Below are 23556 nucleotides of genomic sequence, written 5' to 3'. Positions count from 1 at the left end.
CTAGGTTGGCAAGAGCTGGGGCTAATAGCGGGTGCTCATTCCACTCCGGGATTTGAACCTGGGACCTTTCGGTCTGCAAGTTCAGCAGCTCAGCGCTTTAACACACTGCGCCACCACCAGGGGCCCAGTTTACATTTACTATATCCATACTTTCAGCTAAAACCCTATACTAAATTGTTTTTGGATCAATCTAATGCATATGCATGGCTTCAGATCACTTACCCAGTTTCAATGATGCTTCACAACATACACTTTGGTCCATACAGCCTGGAAAATGCACAGCAACCCAGTGATTCTGGCCATGAAAGCCTTTGACAGCACAGAGTTACTTTTCTTGCTGGTGATTTGTTCTTAGTGCCGATTTTATCTAATTTTCTAGTATTTTTGATTTGGTACAGCAAGACGTCCATGACGGTGTCCCCAGAAATTTACACACCAGGTGACACCAACTGTAATGAACCCACTGCGGAAAGTAGTAGTTTGGGGATTTATTTATTTTTTGCTTTAAATACCAGCTTGTATTTAACAGTATTGTATACTGCTAATGGATGGAAGTGGGGGTGGGGGTGATTTCCACTTGCTGCTCTGCTTAAAAAGAAGAGTATCTTGGGAATGTCTCATAGTCATGCTTGTTCTGATCCTCTTACCTGTTTTCTGGGAATACAATCAGCTGCTCAGGCACTATATTCTTCTCTAGGATCTTCATGTACCCTCTGCCATCACTCAACCCAGCAAAGATGGCATGAGGAGAGCTGCTGGTCCAATACAGCTGTCCAGTAATCCAGTCTACAGATATGCTGTTGACACCAGTGACATCTGCAGATGGCATTACAGGAGTTCAGATGTTTCATTCCACACTTCCATGGCTTAAAGCTATCTGTGAACTACCCAGTAGGTCAGTGGTTCCCAACTTTTAGGCCTCCAGCTGTTTTGGACTTCAACTCCCAGAAATCTCAGTCAGTTTACCAGCTGTTAGGAACTGTGGGAGCTGAAGTCCAAAACACATGGAGGCCCAAAGGTTGGGAACCACTGAAGTAGGTAACAGTATGTCAAGGTTAACCCATTTTTCATGGGAGTATATTCTCAAAGAACAGACCCATACAAGGAAGCAATAGAGCTTCCCTTAGGAGCATGAGAAGCAGAGGTCCTTGCACTATTTCTGGACTAGATTTTTCCTCTCATACTACAAACAATCTCTAAGTTACAAACATCAGACTTAAACAGGACTGACAACAGGAAGTGAGAGGAAATCTAATCCTCAGAAGGAAATTCACTCCTGTAAGAATTATCATGGGAAAAGGTCTCCACTAAAGCTTTACCAATCCTTGTTTCCACAACAACCCCAAATTTTCAAAATCCCGCTGTCACAGGGGCAGAAAGTGAGGTAAAATAAATATTATCCATAATTGTAAAAATGGCTGGAGTTCCACTTAAAAATGTACCTGTTGGAAACCACTGCAGTAGGTGATAACCTGCATACACATTCAGCTTAAGAACATTCCTACAGAACCTAACTTGTCTGTACTCTGAATTTTAGTAAACCTATGAACAGTAGAATACATCACTTTCACATTTAGCCCTAAAATTTGAATTTAGACAGTCCAAAGAGTAACAGCTCAATATTTTAGTCTTCAGATTCTCACCATGCCTCAGCCACTACATTACTATACCACAAGACGTCACACAGATGTTGAGAGCCCAGCTGAGAATCTCCCTCTTTTTGCTAAAGCAATGGTTCTCAACCTGTGGATCCCCAGGTGTTTTGGCCTACAACTCCCAGTTTACCCGCTGTTAGAATTTCTGGGAGTTGAAGGCCAAAACATCTGGGGACCCACAGGTTGAGAGAGCTCTGATCAATATGTCACACTTTTTAACTTTTAGTGAGAGAATTCTGCAACTCTTTTACTCCACAGCAAAACACAAACACAGATAATCTTATCTCCAGCTGCTAAGAAGATCTGCTGCTGCTTTCATGGATTTTGTTAGGCTGTTAAGTAATGCTCAGCTCTTAAGTGTTAAGTAGAGTCAATCTCATTTACTGAGTCTCTGCTGAGTCTCCAAACAGGGATATAGGTTTTATTCTTTATCTTCAAGGAACCCAAGGTATTGTGCATGGGTCTCCTAACTTTAATCCCACAGTCACTTAATTTGGGATAGAGCAGAGATAAAGATAAAGCTCAAGGTCCACAGTTCTGCCTGAACTACCATAGTTACCACTTCAGTGTAGCCTAATCCGTTTTCTGCAGCCATGGAGATAGGAAAGGATACCAAAGGATCAGATCTTAGCTTAGTATACTTAAAGTACACAAACAGCCTTACTTGGATAGAGGACTCTTTTATCTTTTCCAGACACATAGATATTCAACCTTTTCCCTTCATCAACCCAGTAATAGGCTTTCCTTGACAAGTCATAAGCAACAGAGCCAACTGTTGTCTCAGTAGGGACTAAGGTCTTCAACCGGAGAGTTTTGATATCCAGGAGAGCAAGATCATGATCAACGGCTAGTAGTATCTTTGGAGCACCGGCTGAAAGAGATATTTTTAAATTTAGCCCCTACACCCAAAACATGAGTCAGCTAATACAATGCTGTTAAATGCAGAAAATAGGGGCAACAGGTAGATATCTAAGTTCAGACTTTTTAACAATTAACCCTTAATAGCAGGCATATTTGGAATCTCTCTGCTTAACATAAAATGCATTAATGCTATACAGTGGGTTTGTCTATCTGTAGGGATTTCAGTTCCGGGCCCGGAAGGGATGGTCGATGTATAATATGATATCGGTTTGTATTTTTGTATATTATATTTTAATTTTAATGGCGAGTAGTTGAAGGGAAAGTGGGGACGGTCTAAAAATGTGTCATTTCCCAGAGACAAGCTGAGAGCAGGCGGGATGCTCTGGAATAGTGTTGTGTGAGTGCGAATGAGAGACATAAGCAGAGTGAAATTTGAGGACAGCTGGGAATAAAGGGGCGAGTGAGGAAGAAAAAGGGAATGCAAGTGTTTTGTACAGAGATAATACTACAGGTTGAGTATCCCTTATGTCAGTGTGGTCCAACTTTTAGTTACCCGAGGGCCAAGTAGACATGCCATGGATTATAACGGTTGAAGAGTGAAGCTTCAATATGGCCGTTATATGGCAATTTCTTAAAAACTTAAAGCAGTAAGAAGGGTAAACGTTTTATTTCCAAATGTTAAATTAAAATATTTTTCTAGTAAGAAGGGCAAGGGCCAACAAAAATGAATTGGTGGGCGTATACGGCCCACGGGCAGCGAGTTAGACCACATTGCCTTATGTAAAGGGTTCTTTGCTCCAGCTGTTACTATGGGTTTAGTCTTCGCTGAAAAGAACACGCCAAGATGCACAGCAGCTAAAGTTACCACATGTCTTCATTGTTCAGAATACAAGAACGTAGCAATACGCCCATGTATATAGGATCTAAACCAGGTGTCCCCAAACTAAGGCCCGTAGGCTGGATGCAGCCCTCCAAGGTCATTTACCTGGCCCCTGTCCTAAACTTTAGACTTAGGGCTGACCTAAGTCTGAAACGACTTGAAGGCACACAACAACAATCCTAATTTTGGACTATTTCATCATAGTCTGGCCCTCCACTCAAAACGTTTGAGGATCCCTGATCTAAACCATATATGTTTGTAATGAAGTGTGAATTTTTTTGGTTTACAGATGTTATGTTTAATTGTGTATTGTGTTTTAAAAGGGTCAATATTTCAGTTATGGCATCTCTGCACTCATGAGTTAGTTGCCATGGAGAAGTGGGCGGAGCCAACTGCCGTTTTGGTGGAGAAGTGCAGGTTTAAAAAAAGAAGCAGTTAGTCTGTGCCCTGATGAGGTACTGGGAAGACTGATCCTCAGTTGAAAGAATCAGGGAGACTCAATTGCTTAATTTTGAGTCAGTTTAAAATAAGTTTGGTCACTTATTTTAAGGTAGTCTGTCTCCTGATAAGGATCAGATAATCTGTGATTGTAATTCACAGGGTGACTGCAGTTTAAAAGCAGTAGAGAAAGAAGTGACATTTTAAGGAGTTTGAAACACCTCATTCCAGCTTTGCAACTGTTAATCAAAGTGCCTCTAAAGAGAAAGTTATTGTTAAGCTTTGTGCCTGAATAAACGTGTTATTGTTCTTTCTAACATCTCAGCTTCTGTCACATATATTACCATCAAGAGTAAACAAGAAGGAAGAAAAATAAAATTTAAAAGGTCTCCTCTCTGAGTAGCTAGTGGCTACATCTTCTCATAGTGGTGGCAAGCGATAATCCCCTTTACATCTGGTGGCCGCATTATAAACATCCTTACATCTGGTGGCAGCGTTTTAATAAAAACATCTTTATAATTTGGTGACAGTGGTTATATAATATTATAATATATAATATAATTAATTAAATAAAAACAACACACCTCCACAATGTTTAGTGAGGAAACCGATGTCCTCACTGTGGAAGAACATGTGGGTCAAGAATAGGGCTCCACAATTACCTACGTACCTATCGCCAAGACACTACACTTGGAAGGCCATCATACTCTGACAACAAGGGATCTCCTGTCTGTGGTTCTCAATCTGGGGTCCCCAGATGTTTTTGGCTTTCATCTCCCAGAAATCTTAACAGCTGATAAACTGGCTGGGATTTCTGGGAGTTGTAGGCCAAAAACTTCTGGGGACCCCAGGTTGGGAACAACTGGCCTAAGTAATACACGGTCTAAGCTACAACATCAATAAATCACCCAATGGCTTGGCCTTTCCCAAATACCAGAGCCCACCTCCTCCCACCTCAGGGTAATTGACTTTGTATGACTGTTTCATGTGTCCTTGCAGCATCGTGTTCTATCTCAGAGCTATTAGTTGAATGGTATGAGTGAGAGATCATGACACCTTATCAGAAATTATTGGGAACACAAATGTTTCAAATTTTGGAATACATACTATAACGGCAGGCCGGACTGGTGTGAATTTGCACCAAGCATTGTATTTGTATTCCCATCATTTCACAAATCATCAGCCTTTCTGCAACTTCATACACAACCCAAGTAATGAGCAAAAAAGCAGTGAGGCTTCAGAGAGAATACGAATCTGTGAAATGGTGAGAATCTACATCTACTGCCATTTAATAGATCCTTACATATCATTCATTCCCCACTTGTGATGTGTAGGAGGATATGAGGCTGGAGAGAGAGACTGAAGATCTGTGGGACAGAGCTCTGGAAAGCTTTTTCTACCACCACCTGCTTCTGACTTACAAATGAATGGACAGGAGCAAAGGCAGATGCAGGTGGCTGGTGGGAAAAATTGGAGTATACTGGGTTTCAGATATCCACGTATGAGAGGCTTAACCTATAATAATATTGAGAATTACATCTTGCAGTGACATGAGTATCAAGAGAGTCCTTCCTGTCTTTAAAGACCCATATCATCCAACAGGCTTACCCAGTCAGTTTTAATCATGAATTTTAAACTCGCATCTTGTGTTTTAATCTTTGTTCTGTGTATTTTAATATGTATTTTGTAGAAATATGTTTTAATATGTGTATTTTATGATTATGTTTTTTTAGCTATGTTGTAACCTGCCTCAAGTCCCAAGAAGAGGCAGATAAGAAATAAAATTATTATTATTAAAATAAATCCTTCCACTATTGCCAGTTCAAGCTCTGGAGAGAACTGCATATGGATACTAAAGTACCCTATATACTTGAGTATAAGCTGAGTTTTTCAGCCCTTTTTAGGGTTGAAAAAGCCTCCCGTGGCTTATACTCGAGTGTTGGTTCTGGCCAGCTTATATTCAGGTATATAGGTAATCAGAGTTGGACAGTCCTATCTTAAATTACAGTTTTATGTAAATATTCAAAAACATTTAACTTACTGATGCATCCATTAATGTAATTTTATTGGCATCTATTTTTATTTTTAGAATTTACCGGTAGCTGCTGCATTTCCCACCCTCGTCTTATACTTGAGTCAATAAGTTTTCCCAGGTTTTTTTGTGGTAAAATTAGGCGCTTCTGCTTATATACGGGTTGGCTTATACTCTAGTATATACGATACATGTGGCATGCTAGTTGTTTCTAAAGCATTCATCTGGTTGTTCTACATTAACATCCAATATGAACTAGTTAGGCAGAAATCTTGTGTGATTATGAAAACATGGCCAAAGTAGAATTGCTTTAACATGGTATTAGCCGGGGTTGCTTGTTGGCACATAACCTTGATCACTCTTATTTGGCATGTTATCTGTCACTAATCAGAATTTAACTTTGATTCCTCCCCATATTGGCCAAGAATGCAAGTTTGCCAGGTCTAAGCCAATATCTCTATTGCTGGAGCTAGCTATGGGCTCCGAGAAGAATGGCAATTTTAGGACATAGGATTTCTGGCCAGTGCTGCACATTGCCAACCCAATCTTATTATGGCCAATAATGAGACAGTATAAGCCCATCCTTTGGCCTCAATGAGCCTTTATGGCTCTTTTTCAGTGCTGAAGCTTTGATGAAGTTTAGGACTGGGGAAGCTGTGATCTTATGGATGCACCTGAATTCCAAATCCCATCAACTCCTGAAAGCCTGGCAACGTTGATGTGGTTCATAAGAATCTCGAGCATATATCTGACATGGGTTCACCAAACTAAAATCACAAGACAGGTTTAAAAGTTTAAATAAATGCCAGAGAGCTACTGACTAAATTGAATTTAATTGTTTTGTCCATACAGGCAATTTCCAAGATTTCTGCCCTCTAGGATTTCCAAAAGATGCACTCTGGGACATTTCCGATTACACCTGAACCTGCTCAAACAAGAACATGGACACTCACTTCTATAGAATTGATTCTGAGTACTGACTTTTGCAAAATTTGAAAAATCTTGTGTTTCTTCCTAAATCTATAATCCATGGCACATTTAAACCAATGGCTTACCTGTGGCCTCACACACAGTTTCACTGGAGAGCCGGTATCCTTGGACACAATCACAGGTAAAAGAACCAACTGTGTTCTTGCACAACTGGCTGCAAGGACTGAATGCCAGTGCACACTCATCTATGTCTGTAATAAACAAGCAGAGCAAGTGCCTTGAATGCCATCTTGGGAGAAAAGTGGAATATAATATATATACACATATACATACATACACACACACACACACACACACACACACACACATGAATAAAAGCTGCATTGCAGGATTTGAGGGATCTTAGAGAATGACCTTAGCACAGCAACGTTCAACCTCCCTATATCTGGGGGTTCATAATTTGCCGGCAAACTAGCTTCTGGGAGATGCATATCTAGTAGTCATATCACCACAGGGTTGCTGTGAGTTTTCCAGGTTGTATGGCCATGTTCCAGAAGCATTCTTTCCTGACATTTCAACCACATCTCTGGCAGGCATCCTCAGAGGTTGTGAGGTATATTGGAATATACCTCACATTATACCTCACAACCTCTGAGGATTCCTACCATAGATGTGGGTGAAATGTCAGGAGAGAATGCTTCTGGAACATGGCCATACAGCCTGGAAAACTCATAGCGACCCAGTGATTCCAGCCAGGAAAGCCTTCGACAACACATATCACCACAGTTTAAGAGTTTTTTGTATACACACTTTTTCTTTGTTTCAGAGCCAAATAAGTCACACTTGTTTGGGCCTAAACAAGAGATTGAAAGGGTTTCCATATACAAGCTTTCAGGGCATTATTTAGGATGTGTTCGGGTACCATTGGCAGGCCTGTAAAAAAAAAAAGCTTTGGGGATACATGTGGTCCACAAACTGCAATGGATAAAGGATAGGGATACTTCCATGATCAGCATACTTCAAGCCCTGCAGTAAAGTATCAAGGACACTATTACTACCTTATTAGATAATACTGCTTAGAAAACGTCTTGATAAGTCAAGAAAAGGGGCTTATATTCCATGAAGGAACTTTCTCATCCATTTAGGAGAGTTGTGCAAATGAAGTATAAAGGGAGAATACTTCAAATCTATATATATAAAAGAGTGATGGAATCGCGGCACCGAGCAAAGCAACTAAACTACGGGCCCCCCCAACCTCGACATTGGACAACACAACCCATCATCCACGCCTTAAGGTTGAAACAACACAAAATCACTTCACACACCTCCACATGGAGAGAACCCACAACGCCCCATCGGGAGCCATGCCAGGGAGGGAGGGAAACAGAAGCCCTCATGGCCGCCGGCAACAGGGAAGGCAGGCAATGGGAAAAAGCTGTCCCCTGGGTCCTAGCGCCCGCCCATCATCTGAATCATTTATCTCCACTCCAACCTTCTACAATATCCAACCCATTTTAATACTCTATATTTTAAATATATGCTATGAACCATGACAATCAACACAATCTCTCTCCTAATATTTTAACAAGCTTAAAATCACAACACCAAATAAAAAACACTCTTAAAACACGGGAATGCCAGACACTAAACGATCAGGGCCAGCGAACACCTCCCACGATCTGCCGTGCAAGACACAATCCAAGCACTCCCAACAGATGGCCACCCAGCCTCTCAATAATAATAACAACATCATACAATCCTAATGTTTGCAGAGGCTGACTATTTCTGTGGCCCTGACATGTCACATCTCTTTTTATGTTTGGAACCTTTAGAGTGTTTGCTTATCTTTTTCACATAGAAAAAGTATAGCTGTATACTCAGAGAGGCCTGACTCTACTGTACATACTAAACATAAAGCCAACCATACAACAGACATTCAATACCACCACTAACTCAAATTTCTCACCAACACCACCAGACAACGCCACAGCAACGCGTGGCCGGGCACAGCTAGTACACTATAAATGACTATAACTCTTATGTCAGAACTAAACCTACTGTTCTTTAGTCCTTGATCCTGGGTGGCAATGTCACCAACTGAATCCTAGGCATGGATAGTGCCACTATAGAACTGGAATATGTTGTGCCAAGTTGGTTGTACCCCATTATTTTGAATTCTCAGAAACCTTCACTCACTTCCTGACACCTTAAATTACCAAAGCTTCATTCTGCTTTAGTTCTAAAGTGAGAGATAGTACACCAAGTGAAAACCCTAAGACTACTACACCAGCAGCAAAGCTATTATATAATTAGAGCTCTGTACAATTTTCTGGCAATATCACCAGGGGACTCAAAGGAATGTCCAGCTGCCCATTAAGCTATGAAATGCAGTTTGCTTGTTATTCTTGGAAAAGATCCCACTTCCTAACTTCATTAAGCTCAAGTACCATGGTGTCCCAAGACTATCTGCAGTGTGTCCTCTCTGATTGAAGCCTACAGTTTTAGCAGACCCAATCCCAGTCTGTCACAAAAAGCACTCATTTTATTTTACCTGTACAGTTTTGACCATCAGCATGCAGATGCCAGCCAGGACCACAGGAACACTTCACACCCCAAGACATCTCGCTGCACTTCTCCATGCATCCACCATTATTCACAGAACATTTTTTGCCTAGAATAGCAAGCGTTAACTGCTTAGATCAGCATTCCTAACCTGGGGGTCACAAGGGGGTGTCAGAGAGGTTGCCAAAGACCATCAGAAAACATTTCTGATGTTCTTAGGAACCCCTTTGGCAGAGAAGGCTGAAGATCCCTTCACCTGTCCTTCCCTTCCTTTTTAGAATAAGACAGTGAATCCTCCCACCAAAAGCCCAGTTTGCCCAATTCTTTCATTGGTGGGGTTCAAGGGACTCTTTGATTGTAGGTGAACTATAACTCCCAAATGTCAAGGTCTATTTTCCCCAAACTCCACCAGTTTTCACATTTGGGCATATTGAGTATTCATGCCAAGTTTGGTCCAGATCCATCATTGTTTGAGTCCACAGTGCTCTCTGGATGTAGGTGAACTACAACTCCAAAAGCCAAGGTCAATGCCCACCAAACCCTTCCAGTATTTCCTGTTGGTCATGGGAGTTGTGAGTGCCAAGTTTGGTTCAATTACATTGTTGGTGGATGATTGTAGGTTAACTATAAATCCCAGCAACTACAACTCCTAAAGGACAAAATCATCTCCCTCCCAAACCCACCAGTATTCACATTTGGGCATATCGGGCATTTGTGCCAAATGTGGTCCAGTGAATGAATATACATCCTGTATATCGGATATTTACATTATGAGTCATAACAGTAGCAAAATTACAGTTATGAAAAAGCAATGAAAATAATTTTATGGTTGGGGGTCACCACAACATAAGGAACTGTATTAAGGGGTCACGGCATTGGGAAGATTGAGAACCACTGGCTTAGATGGTGTCAGCTATGTTATGTAGAACAGTATTAGAAGTGAAATATGCAAAAAGTGTTCATACCACAGGTGCTGGGCTCATCAGTGCCATCCAGACAGTCTTCCATGCCGTTACACACTAGAGATTCCAGAATGCATTTTCCCTTATCACAGTTAATCATTCCTCCAGGACAGGTAGCTATATCCAGGAAATCAAGTTAGTCAGAATTTTTGCTAAAGTGTAGTTTGTTCTCAACTTAGTTCCAAACAGAAGAATGTAACACATGAACAGAAAGCTATCTGAGACTACAGTGAGCCCTTTACATCTGTAGATTCAACTATCCATACCTTGAAAAGGTATTTCTTCAATTTTTTCAAAATAGACACTTGAGAATCCAGGTTTTGGTATCCCCTGGTGATCCTTGGACCAAATACCAGTGGATACGAAGGGCTCACTATGTAATAGAGTAATAAACTACAAGAAAAGAGATGGCACCTGAACTTTAGTGGAATACACTTGGTGGAATCACCGCCTATAGAATTAGGAGAAGTAATGGGTTAAAATCCTTGTGAACTGCTGACCTGAAGTTTGGGTTGCTGACCTGTGAACTGCTGACCTGACGATTGCCGGTTTGAATCCGCAAAGCGGAGTGAGCTCTCATCTGTCAGCTCTAGCTTGCAAGAACATGAGAGAAGCCTCCCAGTAACACATCTGGGCATCTCCTGGGCAACGTCTCTATAGACTGCTAATTCTCTCACACCAGAAGGGACTTATAGTATGTTCTCAAGTTGCTTCTGACACAATTTTTTAAAAACCCTCCTATGTAAGCTTTTAAATAGAGGCTGGATGACCATCTGCCAAGAGTGCTTTGATTGTGTCTTGCATGGCAGGGGGTTGAATTGGATGGACCTGGTTGTGTTTTAATTGTTGGGTTTTAATGTTTTTATTTATTGATGCATGTATACATGCAGCATTGAATTGTTGCCTTTGTAAGACTACCTTGAGTCCCTTTCGGGGTTGAGAAAGGCAGGATACAAGTATGGTAAATAAATAAATAAATGACTAATAATATATTTTTAATCTACTACATAATGGATACTTTGGAAAAGGTAAAGGTTTTCCCTTGACATCAAGTCTAGTCGTGTCCAACTCTGGGGGTTGGTGCTCATCTCTATTTCTAAGCCGAAGAGCCAGCATTGTCCATAGACACCTTCAAGGTCATGTGGCTGGCATGACTGCATGGAGCGCCATTACCTTCCCACCGCAGCGGTAACTATTGATCTACTCACATTTGCATATTTTCGAACTGCTATATTGGCAGAAGTTGGGGCTAACAGCGGGAGCTCACCCCGTTCTCCAGATTCGAATCATTGACCTTTCAGTCAGCAAGTTCAGCAGCTTTAACCCACTGCACCCCCAGGGACTTGAATATTTTATAACCAACAACTAATTATTTTACATCACTTTATACGTCATAGAATTAACCCAACTTTCCTATTAAATGTTGTCATTTCATCATCTAACTCCTACCACTGCAAGAGACCTATGCAAAGTGTTTCAAGTTAGATGAAAGTCACTGAATGTTAAATCACACAGGCCAAGAGGCACACACTATAAACCACACCACGTTGCTTACCGCAGACCTTTTCATCCGAGTTGTCCCCGCAGTTGTCAATGCCATTGCACTTCCAGTCTTCCATGATGCATACTTTGTTCTTACATTGCCACTGGCCAGCCAGGCAACTATTCAGGGGACAGTTTGCTTCATCTGAGCCATCTTCACAGTCTTTATGCTGATCACACATTTTCGATGGATCAATACACTGATCACTTTCCCGGCATTTGATCTTTTTCTCTGCACAAACTGCAATGATATCATAGTATTAGAAAACATTATTTCTCTTCACTACATTGATGAGGTTTAAACTATTGTCACTGCCACTAGAAAGACACATCTGTGAGTAGTTTAGGAAATTTTAATCTCTTATTTTTCTGTATTGTCGAAGGCTTTCAGGGCCAGAATTACTGGGTTGCTGTGAGTCTTCTGGGCTGTATGGCTATGTTCCAGAAGCATTCTCTCCTGACGTTTCGCCCGCATCTGTGACAGGCATCCTCAGAGGTTGTGAGGTCTGTTGGAAACTAGGCAAGTGGGGTTTATATATCTGTGGAATATCCATGGTGGGAGAAAGAACTCTTGTCTGCTAGAGGCAGATGCGAATGTTGCAATTTTTCACCTTAATTAGCATTTAATGGCCCTGTGGCCTCAAGGCCTGGCTTTTTCTTGTCTGGGAGAATCCTTATTTTTCTGTTTTTCTGTTTTGAGGAACCATCAGGGAGCTGCATGTGGCCTATATGTGGCTACATTTTCCCCGCTCTGGCCATGGAGTCAAGCAGGTTTCAGCACTTCGGCCATTTACATGTATGTAGGAAAAAAACAACCTGGATTCAGAAACTGCTCAGGAATATTCAAAGTGAGTATTTTAACAGCAACTGTCCTCCAGATGGTTTTAGGATTGCTGAGTGAAACTGTTGGCTTGAAAAATGGAAACTTCCAGACCCCAGTGTTGAGACAAACATCAGGAATGAGGCCAGAACTTGTCAGGAGCATGAGTTATGCCATGTTTGTATTTCCTTCATGTCTTCATTCGTTATGCGTTCTTATGTACACTTATGTATACTGGAGGATGACTGTCACCATGCTTTGAACATCCTGATGCATGTTTACACTGGCAGAGGCCTGTGAGGAAATCCTGGCAGATCTATTACATAGTTACAATGAGGAGTCGTTCTCACAAGATTAAAATGAAGATAGTTTGATTTAAGAGTCAATGGAGGAAAACCTGTGCAAGAGGGACTGATGTTGCATATTGACAAATGGGACGAAAGCCCACAAAATACTTGAATTGTGTTACAGTAGAGTCTTGCTTATTCAACATTAACGGGCAGGCCGAACGTTGGAGGGATTAAGGAAAAGCCTATTAAACAACAAATTACATTATGATTTTACAAATTAAGCACCAAAACATGTTTTACAACAAATCAACAAAAAAAGCAGCTCAGTACACTGTAACGTTATGTAGTAATTACTGTTTTTATGAATTTAGTACCAAAACATCACAATGTACTGAAAACATTGACTACTAAAAGGTAGACTGCATTGGATAATACAGAACGTTGGATGAGCGAAACTCTACTGTACTTAGAAGTGTATTGGGCAGTTACTATTTGCCAGATCCAACAACAGTGTAACTACGAACTCAGTTACCTGAAATAAAGTTTCTACATTTTGAGAACCATAAATTCTGAACCAAGCAAGCCTAAACTTGATGAACTTCAGTCAGAATATATCATACAGCAGTGTACTATTTCAGAGCTTGTGTCCTTGTCTTCCTCCAACAGTGAAGTTGCTACAGAAAGCATTAATCCCATCACACAAAATCATAGTAGTAGTAAAGCCATTTAGTGACCATTCCAATTTTGAGAATTTGGCAAGTGGGTCTAACTGTTGTAGCATGCCTACTGAACAGGTGTCAAGACATACAGCTTAGTTCTTAATATGTTTCCTTTGAAACATACCAGTAACACTATGTGATATGATTTTTGTTCCTGGGTTATAAATACAATTTCTTAATTGGTTCTAACATAAAACATGGGAAAGGTTTATTAAACTGCAAAAACTTTTTTTGTGGGACATCCTACAGCACATTTTGCTATAGTTTTTCAATGAATATCTCAGAGTTTCAACTAATTCAGTATAGTTTGTGGCAGCCACAAAAAGTTTCTGCAGTATAACAACTACTTCCAAAGTAAATACCACACAATTAAACAGGAAACAACACTTTCAAACCAGAAACAGATTTTTTTTTCAAATTTGTTACATAATGTAATTCAGTGAACTTTACTCCACCATTTTCATGTATTGCCTTGGTAGCAAAAGAGGCTGACACTCAGAGCAAGATTTTTCCATCCTATCTTAAGAGGAAACTCCTATACGAATAGATATTAGGACCTCTGCTGAATATCTTCTCTACAAAAAGTTATATACAGAAATCTCCGGTCTAATTAAGAATGGTATGGCTAAAGCAAAGAACAGGTTGAAAAGTATTCCATATAGATATGGGCTATCCCATCTACTGGATAATTTTGTTTTTAAAGGTTTTCTACATACCACAATTATTTTCGTCTGAGCCATCCATGCAGTCCTTGATGCCATCACAATGCCAGGAAGCAGGAAGACATTTTCCGTCACTGCACTGCCAGGCATTTGGGTCACCACAACATTCCACATCTGAGGAGAAGAATAAAAACCAACCAAGTACTTTTCACCAAAAGGTTTCCCTTTAGGTCTGAAGTTTTTGTTTGATTCAGCCTTGTTAGATCAGGCTACACTCCCCATGAATGTGCAAATTTGTAGATTGGGCGTTCTTCTGGACTCAGTACTGAACCCAGAGGCCCAGCTTTTTGCAGTGGTCATGATATTTGCATGGTCAAAGCTTGTGTGCTTATTTGCAATCATATTCTGGTCATGGTGGCACATGATCTGACTGCATCCCATTTCAGCTAAGGTGACATGCTCTACGTGAGGCTGCCTTTGTGGAGAGCATTCAAAAACTTCAGCTGGTATAACTAGGACAGGTGACAGACTATACAGCTACAGTATGTTTGGTTATATTTTATTTATTTCAAATTGCAAGGCACCTTGAGGATCACTTTTGGGGAAAGAATACCACAAACATCATTGCCTTTTACTAGCAATAGGTTGATCATCCAAGGGGATTCTTAACCTGGAAAGATATCAAATCTTCTATAAAATGTATGCTACAAAGGTGGTGAAATAATCTTAGTAAAGGAGTCCTTGTTGCTCAGTGGCAAAGCAGCTCTTTTTCCTTGGCTTATGACTTTGCCTTGTTGAGAAAACAAACAAGGGACCCTGTTCACATACAACACTGAATAAACTACAGGTGGAGCATTTCTGGTAGGTTTCATAACTCCTGCTAGTGCATAGAGCCAAGTAAGAGAGTGAGACAAGTAGCCCCACACTGTCTAAAATGTTTTGCATGTTTCAGGTTACTCATGAAACTCTTGCTTAAGGCAAGAGGTTTAGCTATGTGAGGGTGGTTTAGAAAATATATGAGGAATGTAAACATGAATTCACAAAGGGACTAGATTACTTTAGGACAGTGGTTCTCAACCTGTGGGTCCCCAGATGTTTTGACCTTCAGCTCCCAGAAATCCTAATAGCTGGTAAACTGGCTGGGATTTCTGGGAGCTGTCAGCCAAAACACCTGAGGGCCCACAGATTGAAAATCACTGTCCTGGGGCTAGGTGATCTGATGATATAGACTACTCTGCCTAATTCTATGGGAGACATTCAGGCCAGCTTGAGTGGGGAGCAAGACAGGAAGATAGCTCTGACATCTGCGAAAGTGAATCTATAGAGCTTTGCTCTGAAATTTAAGGGAACTATCCAAGGTGCTGAAATTTATTTTGAACTTACTCTGGGTAGTAGTGCAGCTGTAAAACTTGCACTACTACTGAGAGTAAGTTCACTATCCTGTTGACATCAAAGCTACATCACTTGATGAAAGAAATTCAGTCATGCAGAAGCAAACAGCACAGTGCTTGGAAATGCCTAACAGAAAGACAACTCTGCGCGTGAGGACAAATATTCTGGGCATATAGAATGTGACAAGGAGGCCACAAGATTCATTTATTACTTGAATCGGCCTACTGTAGAGTATGGGCTGCTGCCAATTCTATCCCCAAATGTGTATTACAATTCTCAATATTCTATCACTTGCTTCCAAAAACAACTTCAGAGCCCCCTAATACAATCATTAGTGTTTTACAAACTTACCACATTGCTCATCTGAGCCATCAGGACATTCTTGTTCTCCATTACAAAGCCAAGTCAAAGGGATACATTTATCGCCACAAACAGCTTGCAGAGAGGTGTTACAGGAGGCTCCATAATCTGGAGAAACAGGCACATGTTAACCAAAACCAAACAGCTGTATGTAAACCACACAATAGATTAAGAAGTGACCCACAATCAGTAGTGGACTGGCCAGGGTGTCAGCTTGCCTGATGGTAAGTGGGGCCCCTTAAATATTAGACAACATGTTTAAAATGTTAATGACCCTTAGTAGAAGTTGCAATATTATTACTGCATGCAACTAAAATTTAAGTTTCGTATATGCCTTTATTTTAATTTTAAATAAAAATAATAAAATACTTTATATTTAAGAATAACAATTCCCTGTGAAAAATCATTCTGATTAAGATTTTGTGAGGCCGAAGCATACATTATATAGGCATAGTGTTTTACTATTTCTTATAAAAATTAAATGATAGCCTTATAGTTCTGGGTGAACTCCCTTTGTCTCCCGACAAACAATATTTTTAAACCCTGTCCGCTACAAGACCAGGAGCAAGCACAGAGCTTCATGAGTTAAATGTGGGATGAAGGATTTCAAGGAGGAAAAAGCCCTGCTAAACATCAGCCACATAAAGTGTATTACACATGTATTAAATCCATGACCCATGGGCTAAATGCAGCCTACCATGTCATTTCATGTGACCCTCCAGATGCTGGACTACAACTCCTGTATTCCTCACCATTAAACATCAAGACTAGAGTTGATGGGAGTTGAGACACGGTAAGATCTGAAAGGCTGTAGTTTGTTCTGTTTGGTCAGGAGAGTGGGGTTTGAATTTAGACACAAACTTGTGTATATGAAGTCTGATTGTAAAATGCCCTTTCAACTTTCCTCCAACCACAGAGCCAGGGGTGCAATTGGTTTGCAATTCCCATAATCCCCAGTCCGCATGGCAGGTCATCAAAAGTTATGGCCGTTCTTGCTCAATAACATCCAGGGACATCTGCCCTTGCACTTTGCTACTCTGCTGCTGAATACACATGATCAGTGTGGAATACATCAAATAACATTAAAACAGTGGATGTGGCTCTTAATGAGACATGCTACATTATCACATGATATCTATGCCCAACACTGAAGAAATTATACTGTTTAACCAGAATTGCACCACCTGACATCCATCGGGAAGTAGCAGCCAATAATGAAAGATATTGATTGCCAGCTCATCCTGTTAGGATATCAGCTAGCATGCCAACGTCTTAAATCAAGAAACAGCTTTCTAAGATCTACAGAGACACTTGCAAAAACACCTCAGCAAGCAAGAGTCCAAAAGTAGCAGGCTTAAATGCAGAACCTCAAACCATAGCTGATACTGTGTGCCTCCTGGGCACACAGAAAACTGGGCAACTTGGAAGGCGTTGAATAGACTGTGCTTGGGCATCACGAGATGTAGAGCCAGTCGTAAGAAATGAGGTTACAAAGTGGAGTCCACAACATACGAGTGGAGAGAAGAGGCCATTTACTGCAATGCGGCCTGAGCCCTGCCACATGCATAACAGAGGACCTTCTTACAGTGACAACAGAGGCACTCTAAGTAGCCAGCTTCTGGTCAAAGGAAGTCTAGTATAATACCAAGTTTCTAACTTTGTGTTTTTAAATACATTATAACCCTCAATTCGCTTCTGACACAATAAATAAATCTGAGGACTCAAACTGAGTTAAACCTAAAGAGCATTGACAATTATGTAAAACAGCTACAGTTGCCGCTCTGTATCCACAGATTCTGTCTGTTGAAAATGGGATTGGCACTCCTGCTCTATTTCAACCTTTTTCAACATGGGCTTTGTCCAACCATGGTGGACTACAACTCCCATCATGCATGACAACACAGCTGCAGAATATCAGGTAGAAGGCAGCTCTCTACTTAAACCCAGCCTCCTTTTTCCCATAGCATCCATACAGGCCCTTCACACAAGCTATGGGTCCCTTTCCATAGCCAATGCCAATAGGAGCAGAGGGTTTCATTTCCCTATCCTAGCAAAGCACAAACTGGTGCTCTACAGGCCAATGGAGACTCCACCACAGACATCAGACGAGTTTTAAGGCCAAGAACAAGCCATGAGAGTAAATACAAGGATCCACCCAGAGGAAAAGTGTCCTTACCATACATCAAGGGAACCACTGACTGCATAGGGAAGCTGATAAAGAAACAAAACCTGCAAACGATCTACAGTCCCACTAAAAAAATCCAACAAATGCTACGTTCAGCAAAGGACAGAGAAGTCTGCCATAGCAGAGCACCTGATGAACCAACCTGGACACAGCCTAGAAATGCTGGACCACTCCAACAACTATCACGTCAGACTACACAGAGAAGCCACTGAAATCCACAAGCACATGGACAAGTTCAACAGAAAGGAGGAAACCATGAAAATGAACAAAATCTGACTAACAGTATTTTAAAAACTCTAAAATCAGGACAGTAAATAAAGAGCAATACTCAGAAAACAGGGGAATTCCAGGCATGAAACATGTTCTGTTTGATGTATATACAATACTCTCTCACTTATCCAACACTCGCTTATTCAACATTCTGGATTATCCAACGCATTTTTGTAGTCAATGTTTGCAATACATCATGATATTTTGGTGCTAAATTCATAAATACAGTAATTACTACATAGCATTATTGTGTATTGAACTACTTTTTCTGTCAAATTTGTTGTATAACATGATGTTTTGGTGCTTAATTTGTAAAATCATAACCTAATTTGATGTTTAATAGGCTTTTCCTTAATGCCTCTTTATTATCCAACATATTCGCTTATCCAACGTTCTGCCGGGCCATTTATGTTGGATAAGTGAGACTCTACTGTATTTAAATTTATAATTGTTATTTTTGAGTTCTGTAAGTACACCTGATGTTGTTTATTAATTTGATCTGTTTGTTACATTTTCACATGTATGTTTGGCATTGAATTTTGCCATTATTATGTTGTAAACCGCTTTGAGTCCCCCCCCCCCCCCCGGATGAAAAAAGCGGGATATAAATGCCGTAAACAAATCAGGACCAGCTAACACCTACCAGTAAAGGATTCCCCCAGGCAGGAATCAGCCAGGCCTTGAAGCTGCAGGCTTTTCCAATGCTAATCAAGTTGGCCAATAGCAACATCCTCACTTGCCTCAAACAGACAAGAGCTCTTTCTCCCACTTTGGATTTTCTACAGATACATAAACCTCACTTGCCTAGTTTCCAACAGACCTCACAACCTCTGAGGATGCCTGCCATAGAGGTGGGCAAAACTTCAGGAGAGAATGCTTCTGGAACACAGCCATACAGCAGCCCAGTCCTCACACTCCTTACAATTCATCCCCATTCACTGGATTGTCGCCTAACCCTTTCCTCCTAAACTAGCCCAGTCACCATAGACCAATTTCCAAAACTAGGCCTTATCTCTTCCTGGTGGGGAAGCCTACCTGTGGCAAGCAGCAAACACCGATTGCTCAAAGCGGTCAAACATAGCAGAAGCTGAAGCCTAAAGAGCCCCATGCCAGGAATACATGAAGGGGCGGGCCATGCACAGGACCCCTCCAACACAAACGCGGAGAGAGAGAAGAAATGCGATGGAAACCCATGCTTGGGGAAATGTATACCCCCCGCGCAAGAGCCCCATTGGATAGAAGGCAGGCTCCGGGAGCCAATCAGCGCTCGGGAAACTCGCGCGCCTCGGGGGCATGTCCCCAGCGCTCTCACCTGGGCGAGAGAAGATAAACAGGGCGGGAGATCAAATTAGTTTGCGATTGTAATCTACCAGCGCCTGGGAATGGTGCTTTTACCTCAGTGGAGCTTCATCCTGAATAGACTTGTGCTGCAGGACTCAAAGCCCCTGACTTTAAATAAGCCCCATCGAATGTAATGAGAGCTTGTCTGAAGCTAGGATGATGCACATTACAGTCTTCAATACATTTAAGGTGGAAGGTGCCGTAGAACACAGTTGGATTCCCTTAGGGCCCTTCCACACAGCCCTATATCCCAGAATATCAAGGCAAGAAATCCCACAATATCTGCCTTGAATTGGGTTATGTGAGTCCACACTGCTATATATTCCAATTCAAACTATTATTATTATTATTATTATTATTGACACAACGACATTGTATGACACAGCAAACAAGATAGATATGCTGGTTTTCATATCACAAAATCACAAGTCGAACACTTCCCAAGTGTCTAGGACTGTGTGATATATTTTCGGATGATGCGCGCAGATCCCAATAGGGTGGCCTTTTGCAGTTGGCAGATCGTAATTTTGTCAATGTCTATTGTTTCCAAATGCCGGCTGAGATCTTTTGGCACGGCACCCAGTGTGCCCATCACCACCGGGACCACCTGTACTGGTTTCTGCCAGAGTCTTTGAAGTTCAAGCTTGAGGTCCTGATAGCGGCCGAGTTTTTCCTGTTGTTTTTCGTCAATGCGACTGTCACCTGGGATGGCGACATCAATGATCCAAACCTTTTTCTTTTCCACAACTGTGTTGTCTGGTGTGTTGTGTTCCAGAACTTTGTCAGTCTGGATTCGGATAATAATAATAATAATAATAATAATAATTATTATTATTATTATTATTATTATTATTATTATTATTGTATGACACAGCAAACAAGATAGACATGCTGGATTTCGTATCACAAAATCACAAGTCGAACACTTCCCAAGTGTTTAGGACTGTGTGATGTATTTTCGGATGATGCGTGCAGATCCCAGCAGGGTGGCCTTTTGCAGTTGGCAGATCATGATTTTGTCAATGTCTATTGTTTCCAAATGCCGGCTGAGATCTTTTGGCACGGCACCCAGTGTGCCCATCACCACCGGGACCACCTGCACTGGTTTCTGCCAGAGTCTTTGCAGTTCAATCTTGAGGTCCTGATAGCGGCTGAGTTTTTCCTGTTGTTTTTCGTCAATGCGACTGTCACCTGGGATGGCAACATCAATGATCCAAACCTTTTTCTTTTCCACAACTGTGATGTCTGGTGTGTTGTGTTCCAGAACTTTGTCAGTCTGGATTCAGAAGTCCCACAGTATCTTTGCGTTCTCATTTTCCAATACTTTTGCAGGTTTGTGATCCCACCAGTTCTTTACTGCAGGGAGGTAGTACTTGAGGCATAAATTCCAATGAATCATTTGGGCCACATAGTTGTGCCTCTGTTTGTAGTCTGTCTGTGCAATTTTCTTACAGCAGCTGAGGATATGATCAATGGTTTCGTCAGTTTCCTTGCACAGTCTGTATTTTGGGTCATCAGCTGATTTTTCAATCTTGGCCTTAATTGCATTTGTTCTGATGGCTTGCTCCTGGGCTGCAAGGATCAAGCCTTCTGTCTCCTTTTTCAGGGTCCCATTCGTGAGCCAGAGCCAGGTCTTCTCCTTATCAGCTTTTCCTTCAATTTTGTCAATAATTATTATTATTATTATTATTATTATTATTATTATTATTATTATTATATTTTTGGACCACGCCTCCATCTCCCCGAAGGGACTCCGGGCAGCTTACATCCGTCAAAACCCAACAACATGTAGAGATACAGTTGTCCTATTACTAGCTTATATACAGAATAGAACAATGGTAACAGACAAAATATAATCATTACAGGCGCATGAGTAATGTACAAATGAAAACTGTTTACAACATTACATCAAACATTATATTCATGCTATATGTTTTTTCAGTAACAGATAAGTATATTCAGTTACTGAGTTCAACACTTTGAATTTCAGTATTGCCCCACGCAGATAAAGTCTTAGGAATGCAGGGTCAATGCAATAAACAACTGATAATTTCTTCTGTAAATTGTGGTTCACACTTTAGATAAATTCATCATTGTCCCATGCAAGTTAATGTCTCGGAGATGCGTATAAAGGAATGTAAAAAATAAAGGAGTGTAGAACAACAAGGATTCCTGGGGATTTTGTAACCCTCGTTTCTGGATCAGAATCCCTTAACTTGCATGGGACAATGATGAATAGTCCAGCAATCCCCCCACTTAACATGCTAGCTCTTCAATAATAACAGTAACAACAACACACCACTGTTTATGAAAACAACAGGCACAAAACAAGACCACTATGGGGATAGCAGAGGTCCCATCTACACGGCCATATAATGCAATCTCATATAATGCATATAATGCAATGTAGTTTCATGTAATGCAGTTAAATGAATCTAGGAGGCCCCTTCCACACAACTGAATAAAATCCCACATTTTCTGCTTTGAACTGGAATATATGGCTGTCATGCCGGCCACATGACCTTGGAGGTGTCTACGGACAACGCCGGCTCTTCGGCTTAGAAATGGTGATGAGCACCAACCCCCAGAGTCGGTCACAACTGGACTTAACATCAGGGGAAAACCTTTACCTTTACCTATATGGCAGTGTGGACTCATAACCCAGTTCAAAGCAGATATTCTGGGTTAAATGGTTGTGTGGAAGGGCCCTGAGTCTACAGTTCTCATGTAATGCAGTTTCAATCTGCATTATATGGCCATGTAGATGGGGCCAGAGCAATGGTGGCTACCACATCAGAATAAAGAGTGCTTACATTTATTTGGAGGAAAGGTCTTCACTATTTACAGATAACACTATATAACAAAATTTGCAAACTTTTCTGTTGCTGGTTTGAAAGTGTTATTTGCGGTTTAATTGTGTAATGCTTACTTTGAAAGTAGTTGTTATACTCCAGAAACCTTGTTTGTGTGGCTGCCACAAGCTAGGCTGAATTGGTTGAGAATCTAAGACATATTCATTGAAAAACTGTAGCAAAATATAATGCAGGATGTCCCGTAAAAACAAACACAAAAACTTTTTCCATGTTTTATGGTAGAACCAATTAGGAAATGACATTTATAACCCAGGAATAAAAATCATGTTACATAGTGTAATAATAACAATATGAAAATGTGCAAGGGTCCCTGTTCCTTTAATAGTTATTTGAAAGAGGGAAATTCAGTTGAAGCTTGACATGGAAACTTCACCTGCAGTGTTTCTCTTTTATTAGTTTCCTTCAGCAACAGCATAGTGGTATAGTGGTTTCAGCATTGGGTTGCTGCTCTGGAAATCGGGGTTCAAATCCCCATTTAGTCATGGAAACCCATTGAGTGATCTTGGACAAATCATACTCTCGCAGACCCAGAGGACTCAGTGACTGGATATGCTACATGTGAACATGTCAGCTGTAGGTGTTTTGCCATAACTTTTTCACATGCAAATCACTCAGGTTCCTTTCATACTATACTATTATAAAGTTATGATTCCACTTTAATTGTCTGGGAAACCACCTATGGAATTCTGGGATTTGCAATTTGGGGAAGGCTTAAGAATTTGCAGCCCAAGAGGCTTAATGTTTTCTGCAAATACAAATCCCAGGATCCCATTGGATATTTA

The 23556-nt window shown here is 40.9% G+C and overlaps 1 protein-coding gene across 1 annotated transcript in view; it reads right to left on the bottom strand.

Annotated features, from left to right (window-relative positions):
* Window positions 1-19723, bottom strand: part of LOC100559210 (low-density lipoprotein receptor-related protein 1B) — a 78350-nt gene extending 58627 nt beyond the window's left edge. Inside the window, exons 1-9 of the mRNA XM_003224639.4 lie at window positions 19596-19723; window positions 16097-16213; window positions 14408-14527; window positions 11876-12103; window positions 10324-10437; window positions 9348-9467; window positions 6922-7047; window positions 2320-2526; window positions 648-816 (exon numbers count right to left, since the gene is read on the bottom strand). Coding sequence (XP_003224687.3) covers window positions 648-816; window positions 2320-2526; window positions 6922-7047; window positions 9348-9467; window positions 10324-10437; window positions 11876-12103; window positions 14408-14527; window positions 16097-16213; window positions 19596-19668 — 1274 coding nt within the window. The 5' untranslated portion in view covers window positions 19669-19723. The remainder of the gene's footprint in view (window positions 1-647; window positions 817-2319; window positions 2527-6921; window positions 7048-9347; window positions 9468-10323; window positions 10438-11875; window positions 12104-14407; window positions 14528-16096; window positions 16214-19595) is intronic.
* Window positions 19724-23556: the final 3833 nt, after the last annotated feature.

The sequence above is a fragment of the Anolis carolinensis genome, chromosome 2 (assembly GCF_035594765.1).
Source record: "Anolis carolinensis isolate JA03-04 chromosome 2, rAnoCar3.1.pri, whole genome shotgun sequence".
NCBI lineage: Eukaryota > Metazoa > Chordata > Lepidosauria > Squamata > Dactyloidae > Anolis > Anolis carolinensis.
The sequence above is the reverse complement of the archived record's forward strand: the minus strand, read 5'-3'. Positions and strand labels throughout refer to the sequence as shown.